The sequence below is a fragment of the Haliotis rubra genome, unplaced genomic scaffold, assembly GCF_003918875.1.
Source record: "Haliotis rubra isolate DU_JTF1 unplaced genomic scaffold, ASM391887v1 Scf412, whole genome shotgun sequence".
Classification (NCBI taxonomy): Eukaryota; Metazoa; Mollusca; class Gastropoda; order Lepetellida; family Haliotidae; genus Haliotis; species Haliotis rubra.
In genome coordinates this window covers 805,018-820,184 of record NW_025767094.1, presented here as the reverse complement: position 1 = coordinate 820,184, position 15,167 = coordinate 805,018, and the positions used below count along the sequence as shown (strand labels likewise).

The 15,167-nt window shown below is 39.4% G+C and overlaps 1 protein-coding gene across 1 annotated transcript in view; it reads right to left on the bottom strand.

The window, feature by feature from the left end:
- LOC124288118 (E3 ubiquitin-protein ligase TRAF7-like) overlaps positions 1–15,167 on the bottom strand; it is a 154,621-nt gene that overhangs the window by 28,901 nt on the left and 110,553 nt on the right. The window contains 5 exon segments of the mRNA XM_046724682.1: positions 8,873–9,004; positions 9,669–9,788; positions 10,278–10,331; positions 10,333–10,395; positions 12,139–12,258. Of these exon segments, the coding sequence (XP_046580638.1) occupies positions 8,873–9,004; positions 9,669–9,788; positions 10,278–10,331; positions 10,333–10,395; positions 12,139–12,258 (489 nt within the window).

Sequence of the window (15,167 nt, the reverse complement as noted above, 5' to 3'; positions counted from 1 at the left end):
GCCTACCACAGTAAATGAAAATGTCTTTGTCCCACATGTAACTGATACCGAAATTCTTTCAAAGTGATGCTTAAATCCACCTTACAGGATTAGTCCATTAGTTAGAGACATGGAAACCTGAAGGGGTTACTTCCTGTAACCTAAAATCTACATACTTTACACACCTCACTAGACTAAGACGTAAGCTGTGAATGTGGTGGAGTGTGACGAGTGAGAATGGTTTACGCCACTTTTAGCAATAGTCCAGCAATATCATGGCGAGGGACACCAGATATGGGCTTCAGAAATTGTACTCGTGTTGGGAATCGAACCTGGGTCTTCGGTGTGATGAGCAAATACTTCAAACGACTAGGCTATCCAAATGCCCTGAATGTGCTGGACATGACCAATGGTGTCCACCCCTGACTTAAGAGTGTTCATCACATGGCACAAGGTTTTTACCAGATATTTTGCAAGGTACCAGCCATATGACACATGAGCATTAAGAGATTGAACACAGATTTTTGGTCAAAAGCATACATGGTTAAGAAGCACTAGATTGCCGTACTGACAGGAACTGAATAACTTACTGCTTCCAAATACTGTCAGCATGAAACTTATTCAAAACAGACAACTTGAATATCATATGAATTTCTGATGCAACTAAACACAATTTAAATGTTTTTGATCATATATTTTTTATTTTTATCACAGGTCAGTTTGGCCCGATGGAAGCTGTACAGCCTAGGCGTGGCCAGGACGAAGAATATTTGGAGAAGTTGGTACGCTATTTGAATTTGGTGGGCCGCAAGTGATCATGACCTCGGTGACATGTTGCCATAGCAACTACTATCCAGTTGCTATGGTCACCATGCTTCTTTCGCCTGAAATGTCTTCTCAATGATTTGCTGTGACCTGGACAGGATTTCATGTGACCTCTAAAGTGTTTCAATGGCTTGCATAAGGATGACATCTAGGGAGGACCGGTTTAGAGCTAAATAAATACTTTCAGCAATCTTGAACACGTGTTCTTCTCTCTGTTAAGACCATACTCTTGATGTAAAGTGTCATGTTCCAGTGGGTACCCAACCAAACTTTCAGCAGCATCTGACTTTGTAGAAGGGCTAACAATCTTATACACTGGTACAGTGACATGCATGAGTGTGTTTGGTGCTTGTGTTAGTCCTTACATATGCAATATACCAGACACATGTGGGCCATATTTGTTTGATGATTAAAAGTGGTACATGACAGCAAAGATGTTTAAACAACAGTGGGATAAAGCTCAAAATATGCACAAAAAAGTGAGTTGCCTTATGTTTTAAGCGATCAAACCACAAAACTGAATATTGATCTTGAACAAACAAAAGTGGCATATACTTGTTTGCTTTAAAAGGTAGGGTAGGGGCAAGTTCACTTACCAAGATAGCTACAAGTATCATCTGGACAACTTAGAATCTTACAAAGGGGAGTGAGTGAGTGAGGTTTTATGCCACTTTGGCAACATTCCAGCAATATCAAGGCAGGGGGGACACCAGAAACAGGCTTCACACATTGTACCTATGTGGGGAATCAAACCTGGGCTTTAAGCATGACAAGCGAACACTCTGACCACTAGGCTACCCCACTGCCCCGACGTTACTAAGGAAGGAGATCACACATATCCCTCAGAAAAATGGCTGAAGGTGTCAGATAAAATGCATGTGGGTTTAAAACTGCTGACCCATGCAGGGCCTCAGAACTACACACTTCAAGAAAGCTGTTGCTGTATCACAGAATGAGAGGAAATTTCTTTCGACAGCTGAGTAGTTTTAAATAGATAAGAAAAATCAATGTAAGTGCAAGGCTCATTATCTCTGCATATCACGGGAGTGAGTTAGCGAGTTTCAATCCCACTTGGATCAGTATTCCTGTTATATCAGGTATGGAGACCATGTGTGGGAGGAGACCCCAAAGTGATGCTGGTCTCAGACATTTACCACTACAGTGAAATCAACAAGCACAGATATAGTGTATCATTAGAGAGTCCAGTTGCGGTGAGATATTTTGAACGTCATGAACACAAATACGTTTCAAACAAATACTGTAAATCACAAAATTTTTGCAAGCATGAAATTTTTGCGAAAATTGTAAATGACTTGAGCTTGCAAAAATATTAGGACGCAATTTGCTGTTCAACTGCAATAAAACAATCAACAAATAATGTCCACCAATTTAATTGAGTCATTCCAATTAATATAATGCCTTTGAACTGTTTTAAGCTTATCTGGCCTATGCAGTGTGTGTTGTTTTTAGGAAAACATGACTGATTGCACACACACACACAAGTACTCTACTCTTGAGTTCAGTTCAAGATTAGCGGCAACCTTTAATATGTGATTGGATTTACTTTAGGTAGAACTTTCAGTTGCACTTTATTTTTCAGAATTAGGCAAGTCGCAAAAATATCATGACGCAAAAACATCTGCTGGTCGCCACTAAATATCGTGATTTACAGTAGATCAAGTGAATCAAGCCTAATGAGTCTGTTGCATGTGTGGCTGTTCTCATCCATGGGACATCTGCCATTACACCAAGTTTCCTACATCCAAAAATGTTGGTGACATTTCTAAGTATCTTGTGTAAATCCCACATCAAAAACCTTCTTCTGCAGTTTCCTGTGCCAATCAGGACGGCCCATTTCAACCTTACCACGACCGAATAAATGTAATTTGTTTGCAGCATTGGAAGTGGCTGGTGGTCTGATATTGGTTGAGCCTAATTTTCAGTGGGTTGAAAGTTTGAGGTAATGGATTACTGATGACTGGCTTTCAAACACTTAAAGCCAACTAAATCATTGACAAACAAGTAGTTAGTTGTCCTTCAAGTAGTGCGACCTTGCCATGATGGACATTGTGTACCAATCATGCACTTCAGGTAAGTTTACAAAGTTGGCAGTGAGTACAGAACAAAATCATAGCTGCATGGCCATCTAAGCAGTCAGTGACAGAACAGGAGATGGCCAAAGCCAGTGCTGGAAATTATGCATGCCAGTCTAGAGGTCCCTGTCATAATGCCAAAGTTAAACATTCATTCAATGCGAACAACGGCAAATTGCAAAGCAGCAAACTTCAAGGATTTAGGACTCTGTTAGTTTCTGACAACTTGAAGCTGAAGGGTGATGTTGACACCATCAGCACATGATCATCAACGACCCCCCTCTAATGACAATAGAAGTACAGGGTACGGGGGAGCCACTCAGGCCTGAATTGCATCCTGGAGACAGCACTGTCATCAATCATGATGAAGCAAACATGAGTCCCTTGCCAAGAGGTGCTAGGTTCTGAAGCTCACCTTGTTACATGATATAAAAAAAATGAGTCCCTTGTCAAGAGGTGCTTGGTTCTGAAGCTCACCTTGTTACATGATATAAAAAAGATGAGTCCCTTGTCAAGAGGTGCTTGGTTCTGAAGCTCACCTTGTTACATGATATAAAAATAGATGAGTCCCTTGTCAAGAGGTGCTTGGTTCTGAAGCTCACCTTGTTACATGATATAAAAAAGATGAGTCCCTTGTCAAGAGGTGCTAGGTTCTGAAGCTCACCTTGTTACATGATATAAAAAAGATGAGTCCCTTGTCAAGAGGTGCTTGGTACCGAAGCTCACCTTGTTACATGATATAAAAAAGATGAGTCCCTTGTCAAGACGTGCTTGGTACCGAAGCTCATCTTGTTACATGATATCAAAAAGATGAGTCCCTTGTCAAGAGGTGCTAGGTTCTGAAGCTCACCTTGTTACATGATATAAAAAAGATAATTCCTTGCAAAGAGGTGCTAATTTCTGAAGCTCACATTGTTACATGATATGATATGATGGTGTGTGGTCCTGTCCGTAGAGCGCAGGTAACAAATCAGTTGTAGTTAAGCAACGTTGGACGCAGAGAGTTCTTTGATGGGTGAGCATGTTTGGCAGCTTGACTCCTGAGAGTTCAGTCCTGCCCCACAACAAAGCACATGTGATACATGTGGTCTCACTTTAGGCAAGTGCGTTTGTTCAAACTTGCCTCTGTTCACCCAGCAGAAAATAGGTGATAATAATAATAATCAGGTAGGAATAAGTCCTATTAGAATAAGTAACTATTAACCTTCTAGCGCCTCACAGGCAGCTTGGGTTATCTGGGGTAATAATAATCAGATTGTATGTTAGTGCTTTTGAGCATGCCGCTCCGTGGTGCGGAATTCAGTGCATTACAAATGCCCTTTTTATGATTATTATTAAAAAGTTCTCATGAGTTCTCAAGATAAGTCCCTTGCCAAGTTGTGCTAGGTTCTGAAGCTAACCTGCTACATGATATTAGAAACAAGTAAAAATCTTCAAACTAATGCAGTTAAAAGAATCTAATCAGGGTACAATGTATTAATTCATAAAAATATAAACTTGTACATGTCTTTGTGTACAGAAAAAAAAGGACTGTGAATACAATGTTTGAAATAAGATGGGTACTGCTATGTGAATTACAGTGATCCCTCCAGCTACTTCTTTATCTTTGGTCCTTTAGGCTTTCACAAAAGATGTTAGAATCTAGGGACCCCATAAATCTGCAACTTTCAACAGTATCGAATGAACTGACAACAATCCAGGTTGATAATATAGAACAAGGGACACCTAAAAATAAAAACATATTGAAATGTCAATTCAATTCAATTCAATATTTTATTGTATTAAAGGCCATAGGCCCATATACAAAAGAGATACATCTTAACAATGGCATATATAATCAATTTTCTAACTTATCAATTCTTTTCTTAACAAAAATGCATTGTAGATAAATAGAGCAACTTTGTGTTGTTTTGGAGGTTCTTTGCTGGAAAGTAAGGAAGACAATAGATTAACGTTGATTTGAGATAAAGACAGTTGAGGTAGATACTTATTTCTTAGATTTTCATATACAGGACAAATAAACATAAAATGGAATTCGTCTTCAATAATAAAACAGAATGGACATAATCTTTGGGTTTTTTCCATAGAAACATATCTTCCACGGTTAATTAATAACTAACATGTCTTTATCTGTTAAAGAATTACGTTGTATGAGGTTTCATATGTATTTTTCTAGACATTTGTTCCACGCATTGTGAAGGACATGAGTTGATGAAATGATTCCAGGGAAGTGATTTGCACAGATTTTACTTCTAATCATTTGACAGGATCTTCAACAGTCCACCGTCTGGATGTGAAAGAGCCCCTTTGCCTTAATGACCTGTTTCGCAATAATTTCCTTTCCAATTACCGCCAGAATAATCTTTATGTGACTGACTGAACTGTCACAGTGTGAGGCTTCACATCCACTACCTCGTTAGAGTTGGCGGTAGTGTCCCTCTGAACTTGTCTGCCACTTTTTCTTAATGATGCAACAATCATACTTTCCCATGTTGAGTGATCTTTCGAGGAGAATGTGTTTTGGAAATGTTTCCATATTCACACTAACAGATTATCTTTTAACAAAGAAACAATTTCCAGTGCTTCATGACCTTCTGATTTTATTTTCAAGTTTCTATCTGCTTGTACCAAGTTTCAAAACGAGTCATGCTAGAAATCTTCAAAACAGAAAGGTTCATGGCTCATCATCAGGGGTCATCTCAAAGGTTTCCACGAATTGGTAAATGACCCGCACATGAAGAATTTTCATGACGTGTAATTTTTGCAATTACTTTTGATATGACACTGTTATAAACCCTAAATGTTTTTAGTGGTCCACAAAATAAATATATGCATCTGCAATACAATACACAGACAGCTGAAAAAGAACTCCAGATATATCAATGATACACAGATGTAATAAAACAATTGTATCAAATCTCCATGCACATTGATTTATTCATTATTTCAGCATTCCAATCACTGTGCTTTCCTACAATATATTAGAATCGGACAAATGCTCATTCTTTTACACAAATGGATCTTCAGATTCTGAAAAACTGGAAAAGAGTTGATTATGTACAGTTGAAAGAAGATCTGGATCCCTAGAAACAAATGAAATTTATTTGAGTCTAGTCTTGAATATTATTTCATTATTCTTCATTATTAAAAGAGCAGGAAACAACTGGTCGCAACAATGGAACAAAACACTGATGTAACATTTGGTACATCATGTCCTTGACCTTGATTTCAGAAGCGATGTTATAAACATAATAATAATAACAACACATGTTCATGAACAGGGATGAAGACATGGAAAATTATGGAATATTAATTTCAAAAGGTTTCAGGAAAATAGAATGAAAATGTGTGTTGGTGAGCTCCATTGCCCCATACCCCAGCTAAGTGGTATTTTGGTTTGTACCCTCAAGAGGCCAAAATCGCAGAGCTATGATGGTCTGAGTATCTGTACACCTACCCAGGGAGATCATTCAACCATGACACAAAGTACCCAGGTCTGTCAGCTACAACAAGTACCCAGAGGTCTGTCAGCTACAAGTACCCAGAGAGATCTGTCAGCTACAACAAGTACCCAGAGGGATCTGTCAGCTACAACAAGTAAGAGATCTGTCAGCTACCCACTTCCAGAGATCTGTCAGCTACAACAAGTACCCAGAGAGATCTGTCAGCTACAACATGTACCCAGAGAGATCTGTCAGCTACAACATGTACCCAGAGAGATCTGTCAGCTACAACATGTACCCAGAGAGATCTGTCAGCTACAACATGTACCCAGAGAGATCTGTCAGCTACAACAAGTACCCAGAGAGATCTGTCAGTACAGAGAGATCTGTCAGCAAGAGTCTGTCAGCTACAACAAGTACCCAGAGATCTGTCAGTACCCAGAGAGGTCTGTCAGCTACAACAAGTACCCAGAGAGATCTGTCAGCTACAACATGTACCCAGAGAGATCTGTCAGCTACAACATGTACCCAGAGAGATCTGTCAGCTACAACATGTACCCAGAGATCTGTCAGCTACAACATGTACCCAGAGAGATCTGTCAGCTACAACATGTACCCAGAGAGATCTGTCAGCTACAACAAGTACCCAGAGAGGTCTGTCAGCTACAACATGTACCCAGAGAGATCTGTCAGCTACAACATGTACCCAGAGAGGTCTGTCAGCTACAAGTGCAGCAACATGTACCCAGAGATCTGTCAGCTACAACATGTACCCAGAGAGGTCTGTCAGCTACAACATGTACCCAGAGGTCTGTCAGCTACAAGTACCCAGAGAGATCTGTCAGCTACAACATGTACCCAGAGAGATCTGTCAGCTACAACATGTACCCAGAGAGATCTGTCAGCTACAACATGTACCAGAGAGATCTGTCAGCTACAACATGTACCCAGAGAGATCTGTCAGCTACAACATGTACCCAGAGAGGTCTGTCAGCTACAACATGTACCCAGAGAGATCTGTCAGCTACAACAAGTACCCAGAGAGATCTGTCAGCTACATGTACCCATGTCAGCTACAAAGTACCCAGAGAGATCTGTCAGCTACAACAAGTACCCAGAGAGGTCTGTCAGCTACAACATGTACATGTACCCACAGAGGTCTGTCAGCTACAACAAGTACCCAGAGAGAGATCTGTCAGCTACAACATGTACCCAGAGAGATCTGTCAGCTACATGTCTGTCAGTACCCAGAGAGATCTGTCAGCTACAACAAGTACCCAGAGAGATCTGTCAGCTACAGCCCAGAGTCAGCTACAACAAGTACCCAGAGAGATCTGTCAGCTACAACAAGTACCCAGAGATCTGTCAGCTACAACATGTACCCCAGAGTCAGATCTGTCAGATCTACAACATGTACCCAGAGAGATCTGTCAGCTACAACATGTACCCAGAGAGATCTGTCAGCTACAACAAGTACCCAGAGAGATCTGTCAGCTACAACAAGTACCCAGAGAGATCTGTCAGCTACAACAAGTACCCAGAGAGATCTGTCAGCTACAAAGTACCCAGAGAGATCTGTCAGCTACAACATGTACCCAGAGATCTGTCAGCTACAACATGTACCCAGAGAGGTCTGTCAGCTACAACATGTACCCAGAGAGATCTGTCAGCTACAACAAGTACCCAGAGAGTCAGCTCTGTCAGCTACAACAAGTACCCAGAGAGATCTGTCAGCTACAAGCTGGGCCAGGTCTGTCAGCTACCCATGTACCCAGAGAGATCTGTCAGGCTACAACAAGTACCCAGAGAGGTCAGAGATCTGTCAGCTACAACATGTACCCAGAGAGAGCTGTCAGTCTACAACAACAAGTACCCAGAGAGGTCTGTCAGATCTGTACAACAAGTGCCAGAGAGATCTGTCAGCTACAACATGTACCCAGAGAGGTCTGTCAGCTACAACATGTACCCAGAGATCTGTCAGCTACAAGAGATAGCCACAGAGGAGGTCTGTCAGCTACAACAAGTCAGCTACAACAAGTAGCCACAGAGGTCTGTCAGCAACATGTTTAGAGAGATCTGTCAGCTACAACAGTACCCAGAGAGGTCTGTCAGCAGCAACAGAGTCTGTCCACAGTACCCAGAGGATCTGTCAGCTACAACAAGAGACCTACAAGTACCCAGAGATCTGTCAGCTACAAGTAGCCACAGAGATCTGTCAGCTACAACAGGTCTGTACCCAGAGAGATCTGTCAGCTACAACAAGTACCCAGAGAGGTCTGTCAGCTACAACAAGTACCCAGAGATCTGACCCACAGAGGTCTGTCAGCTACAACAAGTACCCAGAGAGATCTGTCAGCTACAAGTAGCCACAGAGGTCTGTCAGCTACAAAGTACCAGAGAGGTCTGTCAGCTACAACAAATACCCAGAGAGAGAGATCTGTCAGCTACAACAACCCAAAGAGATCTGTCCAATATCATACCACAACTGAGATATGTTAGTTTTGACACCCATCTGTCATATATGAAACTTACCCTGAGAGATCTGTCGTAGGAAGCACTAAAGACTTTTGTTCCTGATGCTGTGTGAAGAGGGGCAAGAGCATATACCGTGCCGGAATGACCCATCAGCGTTGTCACCTGCTTGTAAGTGCCATGCTCCCATACCTGACACACAAACATGTCATATGAACACGTTAAGAGTTCCATAACAACTGAATGTATATAATTAATGGACATAAGAAAATATCATAGCTATCATTTTCATATCTGAACTACTTTATGATTACAAAAGTAATTTGGCTTGTTCTCTTTGTTTCTGCTCACTGGAGAGCAAGTAAACCCAAATCTACATCTTCAGTTTGAATTTATAGCATACATGATTACAAAAGCAAACTAGATGAATTTGCGCCAAACAGACAGAAAAATTGTCCCCAAATGCAAAATTTTGCCACTGATTCCCCTATGTGCAGCTACTTGTCCCCCCTCCACCCAAACATTCATCTACCTAAATGCAGCCCCCTTTCTCTCCCCCTCCCACAACATCCACCCTATTCTATTCAGTTTCCACACCCCAATGAAAACTCCCTCATCCCTGTCTACGTCTGTCTGCTTCATCCCTGACACTTCCAATAAATGAACAAAGCAGGATCCTGTGATTCCATTGGTTGTTTACAGGCTGACAATATTTCTACACATTTAATAGGGTATAACAACATGAAACTTTGTTAGCTCATGTTCCGCTAGCTTAACACATCTTTTACAATTAATAAATAATACATTGTTTATTTGTGGTGTACAGAGAACTGTAAGTTGATGTAGGGAAACTCACATGAATACAGTTCTCGTATGTGCCTGCGAGGATGTGGTGGTTGGTGATGGTGATGCTGTAGACACTGCCGCCAGACGTGTCGAGGTTGCGCACACATTCCAGGGTAACCAAGTCCCAGATCTACACACACACAGCAGAGTCAGTGACTTAGTCATACATATAGTAACACTGCAAGTGTATATTCATGGAAAACAAGTCATTTTCTCCAATGTCTTGCCAGATAAAACTAGTGAGCCAATTTAAGTGGGGCAGTTCTCACTACCATTGGATCTGAACTCTGAATATATGAACACATTCCAGTGGAGCTAAAGCCACTTGAGAAACTGTGTGTATATATGAATCCAGTCCATGTGAACTGTTATCACAGAATGCTAAGATTTGCGGCCCTATTTGTCTAGATAATCAACCAGATATCAGAAAAAGTCAACTCTAAATATTATAGTCATTGTGACTGTTTAGAAATTGAGTCGATTGACAGAGTGTAAATGTAGTTCCGGATTGGTGACTTCATTATCATATTTATTAAACAGTGATAGTGACTTTAACTGGTTTATCGCATTCAATATATTCCACATCATGCAATGCAACTTTGATAGTGAGTGTGCTAACCTTGATTGTTTGATACGACCCGCTGAACAGATGATCCTGTGTGGCGGATAAAGCCTCGCACCCAGTGGTTCAGACCAGTAAGCTCCTGTTTCAGCTCATATGTTCCAGCGTCCCACACCTGTAGATGATTGGAAGTTGGAGTAATCTAATGTCATGGTAACCATTACTGAAGGCCACTAAATAAATATTACTTCAACAAGTGAATCAATGTATCATATTTCTAATTAAGTATCACGATACTGACTATAAATAATAGGGGTGGGTATTGCAGAGAATTTTCATATTGCGATATATTGCGATGCGAAAGCATGTATTGCGATATGTATTGCAATATATTGCATGAAGTATTTTTAAACAAAAACTACATATAATCGAGTTACTTCTTGATTTATAGAGCAAAAACACAACAAAATCACTAGGCTTGATTAAGCTTTAATAACAACTTTTAATCATGATAAAATAAAAATGTGAATAATATTTGGCACAAATGAAACAAGGACATATCCGAACATTTCCGAGTGTTACGAAGTTTTCCAAATGCAAGTCAACATACCGGTTTTCGATCAGCGCGCATCGCAATATGTATCGTTTTCATGTCTGAACCGGTAAATACCGGTAAACCGCAGCCCTAATAAAAAAAACCTGAAAACCATTTCACCAGTACTTACTACTGGAGTCATCAGTCATCAAGATACTCATTTACACTTCAGTAGTAATTCAACAAGTTGCAGGTGATTCCATAGCATTTCATGTGCCAATGAACCCCCACTTCCAAAGGCCACTCCAATTAACAGGAAGCGGTTACCTGACTACCTATAATATCATACCTGTTATGCCCATGAATCTATTGTTAGAAAGTTGTAGTAGTCTATCCAGTGCATTAGTGGGGTAAACATTTGAAATGACTTTCGACTTCCAGTGGAAAGAAGCTCTGTGCAATCTTGGTCTTCTTCACATTTTTTGGTATTATTTACAAATTTTCAGAGTTTACAGAGTGTAGTCTTCATTTTATGGTTGAGCACAGTTTCAAACTTTGAAGCTAGAGAAAATTGTTTTCTGAATGGCTAATATCAACAATTTGATACCTGTAATGGGATGTCATGAAATCTACATATAGCGGTAGAGGGCACATATGTGGTTCTAATGAGATTGAACAAGCATTACTAGACAGATGATAAAAAAAGCTAATGGGATTGCATAATTCCCTCAGAGCAAGATTACATTCTGCTACCTGGGCCACATGAAACACATAGAAGTCCAAACAAGAATGGAACAAATTAAAACAAATTAATAATCATTTCTTTCAAGATAAGGCAGTAAGTCCACAAACATTCAAAGTAAATTGAAACTCTCCATCATTTTCAATTGTAGAATATGTGTGTTTTTAAAATGTATGGCTAGATTTGTCAAGTTGCTAACGGCTTAAGGAATGGTGTAAATCCAGCTAGGGTCCATGGAGGAAGCAAATGTACTGTAAGTACCCATGGTCCCCAGTATGGTGATCTACCTTCAGTTGTTGGCAATCTATAGCTTGTTTTTACATTGTATTGTCATTTCTAGTTAAAATGTTTTAGATTTCATTACTAGTTTTAAATGGATATCTGTGATACACTAGTGGTTTTATTGTTCTTCGGCAACAGGCTTTATTTTCTAAATTTATTATCTATAATATAATTATTAATTGTTCTCGTCATGATATGGCTGAAATATTGCCGATGTGACGATAAATATTAACTCACTCACTCACTCAAGATAAGGCAAGCTTAATTTTGGTCAGAGGCAGAAACCATTATGAACCATTCAGCTGAGTTCACGATGCAGCATCACTCATGTGCTTCCATGTTTACCAGGAGTTACCTACCCTGACAACCTTGAGTGAGCCACTGAAGAGCATGTTCCGTGCTGCCACCAGTGTACAGACAGGATTGTCATGGGCCTTTATCACATTGACGCTTTCAAAAGTATCCTCCGTGTCCCACACCTAAAGCAGAGGGAGACAGTAAGTTATACAATATGAATATCTCACATTTCTCACAACACTGTAAAATGATGAAATACATAAAACATTCTCGCAGCATCTGATAATCTGTGCAACATTACAAAACCAGTAAAATTGAACAGTGCAATAAAGCAACAAAAGCCTGCCCATTCCATTTTCAGCCAATCAGGAGAAAGTTGTCGGATAGTGGGCATTCCTGGAAATAATACCCCCTTGGGTGCAGACAGGTATGTCCCTCCCTTCCACCTTCACTTTTAAGTCGAAAAAATTCAACATACACCAGGTACAAATATACACTTTGCAGTTCTTAATTCTGAGGGAAATTTCCTGTATCTTGATATCACTTCCATTTTAGGCCAAACAAAACTGCTAATAGTTATCTCTGAAAACTAGATACATCAAACCTCACCACATTGGACACATTACGAAATTGTCACTTTCAGCTATATTTGGCATATGTTTTGAAATGTAAATACCTGATTTTCACTTCCACAATTGAAATTCAACAATAGCATTTCTTGAGATCACGGACATCTGTTTGTCATCATGTCACCAATGACGATTCTGAATCGTCACTGATGAATTAGTTTTAAATGTCAGCCAGATCACTTACATCAATAAATTCCTCATACATTTGAGAATCAAATAACAAACGGTCCTTGTCACAAATACCAAGTGTCAGGAAGAAATAGAGTGAAGTAATTAAGGTGTGAAAATGAGCCTTGTGCTCGGAAATCTAAGCTTGTTTGAAATGTAAGCAAAAAAACCAAAACATTTGGAGAATTTACACATTATACATTTTCTCATAATGAAGGATCCATTAGTTGCATAACTTGGATAAATACTTTCAGAATATGCATAGAAAGAGCATTATAAAATACAATAATTTAGTAAATTAAAACAAAATTGTCCATGTTTCTGTGCTGTGAGTCCATGACTGATGCAAAATTCAACAGCAATATTTCAATATCATAATGCATATTTTAGATATTTTTTCATGAAACTAATTTCATCATCTACATGTTGCCTTGTTCAAGTTATTTTATCCTTTGAAAGTTATTGTTTGTTTGAACAAAAAGTACATAAGAAATGAACATAGCACAGGTGTTTGACGATGAAATGTAGACACAACTGCACACACACACATTTATAAATATGAATTATTTTATATTGTTTTATGGAAAGATAAATGATGATTTGACAGATGCATGTTTGTAACAAACATTTAATAATATACCTGTGTTGTGTTTTATTTATAAAATCAAAATATATCTACAAAAATGTTACATTGTGGTGACAGAATATTCAACTGCTAATTATATTTCTACAAGAATTTTACCCCAAAATATAAACCATGCCATGTCCTCCTTTGATCAAACCATACAGCTCTATTCTAATAGTTTCATTCAATATGAGCAATTTGTTATTCATCTTTCCTTGTATAATCACGATGAGAATTGCAACATAGTAATTTTTGGAGTAAAATTGATATTTTATACTTATCCTGACTCATGCTCTTTTGCTTGTCTTCTTCTTCTTGCGAACATAGTGGAACACTTGTATCTCCTTATTTGAAGCTCCTTCAAAGTAAAATCACTAATTGGTACTCACCACGAGTTGCTCCCCTTTGCTCCCCTGGCGGGAAAGGTGTAAGCCACCCTCTTGCCATGTGCTCCACTCTCTCCTGATTTTTGAGCCCAACACTTGGACTTACAGGAAATCCAAAGTGTTATGTGGGGAGGATGGATGGGAGCTAACCTCATGAGTCAGGATAAGTATAAAATATCAATTTTACTCCAAAAATTACATATTTTTCCTTATCCTGACTCATGCTCTTTTGCTTGTAGAATCCCTCACGGAAGCGGAGGTGGGAGTAACAGAATACTTTGGATTTATAATTAGTGATTTTGTATAGATGTAACTGTAATATCCCCTCACGGGGAACTTCATGAAGGCATAGACTTAGGATATTTCCTGTATTAAAAACCATAGGTTTGATAATGCCATTAAAAGGGGAATTACATTATTAATATATTGAACAATACATATAATATATATATATATATAAGTGACTCTAATAGAGGCACTGAAACTGAACATATCATAGTATAAGCTTAAGGCTGAATAACTTAAGCTGAATATATATACATAGCCCTAATACTCCGTAGAGTTATAAGCTAGATAAGTATGTATATAATACATATTAATCTTGTGAGGGTAATAGTTAGCAGCCCTACGAGGGACTGTCAGTTGCTGGCGAGGACCAGTGGTCGAAATGGTGAATGCCAGAGACATCTTCTGTAGTGATGTCTCTCAGGTAGTGATTCGCAAACACCATGTTAGATTTCCAATAGCATCCTTCCATAATCGTGTTCAACGAACAGTTACCGTGCAGAGGCGAGGGTGGAGGCCAGTGCCCTGATCTCATGTGGATTTGATGCTGTTGGTGGGTCCAAACCTGCTGCCTTGTAGGCGCGGAGGATGACAGTCCTTATCCAAATAGATATTGTGGTCCGTGACACTTCTGTTTGATTAAGTAGGCGATAAGGGGATGAATAAGCGTTTGAGAAATCTTCTCCTTGTTTTGGATAAATTAAGTAAATAAACTTTGGCTCTTACTGGACACAGTGATAAGTCTTGTGTATCTTGTGATCGAGAATAGAGGATAAGCGCCGGGATGTGGAATAATCTGTCTGGTTGACCTGGCAGTTGATTTTTAGCGATGAAATCCCATCTTAGTCGAGGTGCTGTGTTATGATTGTCATCAAACTGTATCCTCTCGTAATCTAGGCGTGAATTTCGGACATTCTTGCTGCCGTGGCTAGAGATAGTAGAAATAGTGTTTTCTGTGAGAGAAATTCAAAAGTTGTCGATTCCAATGGTTCATAAAC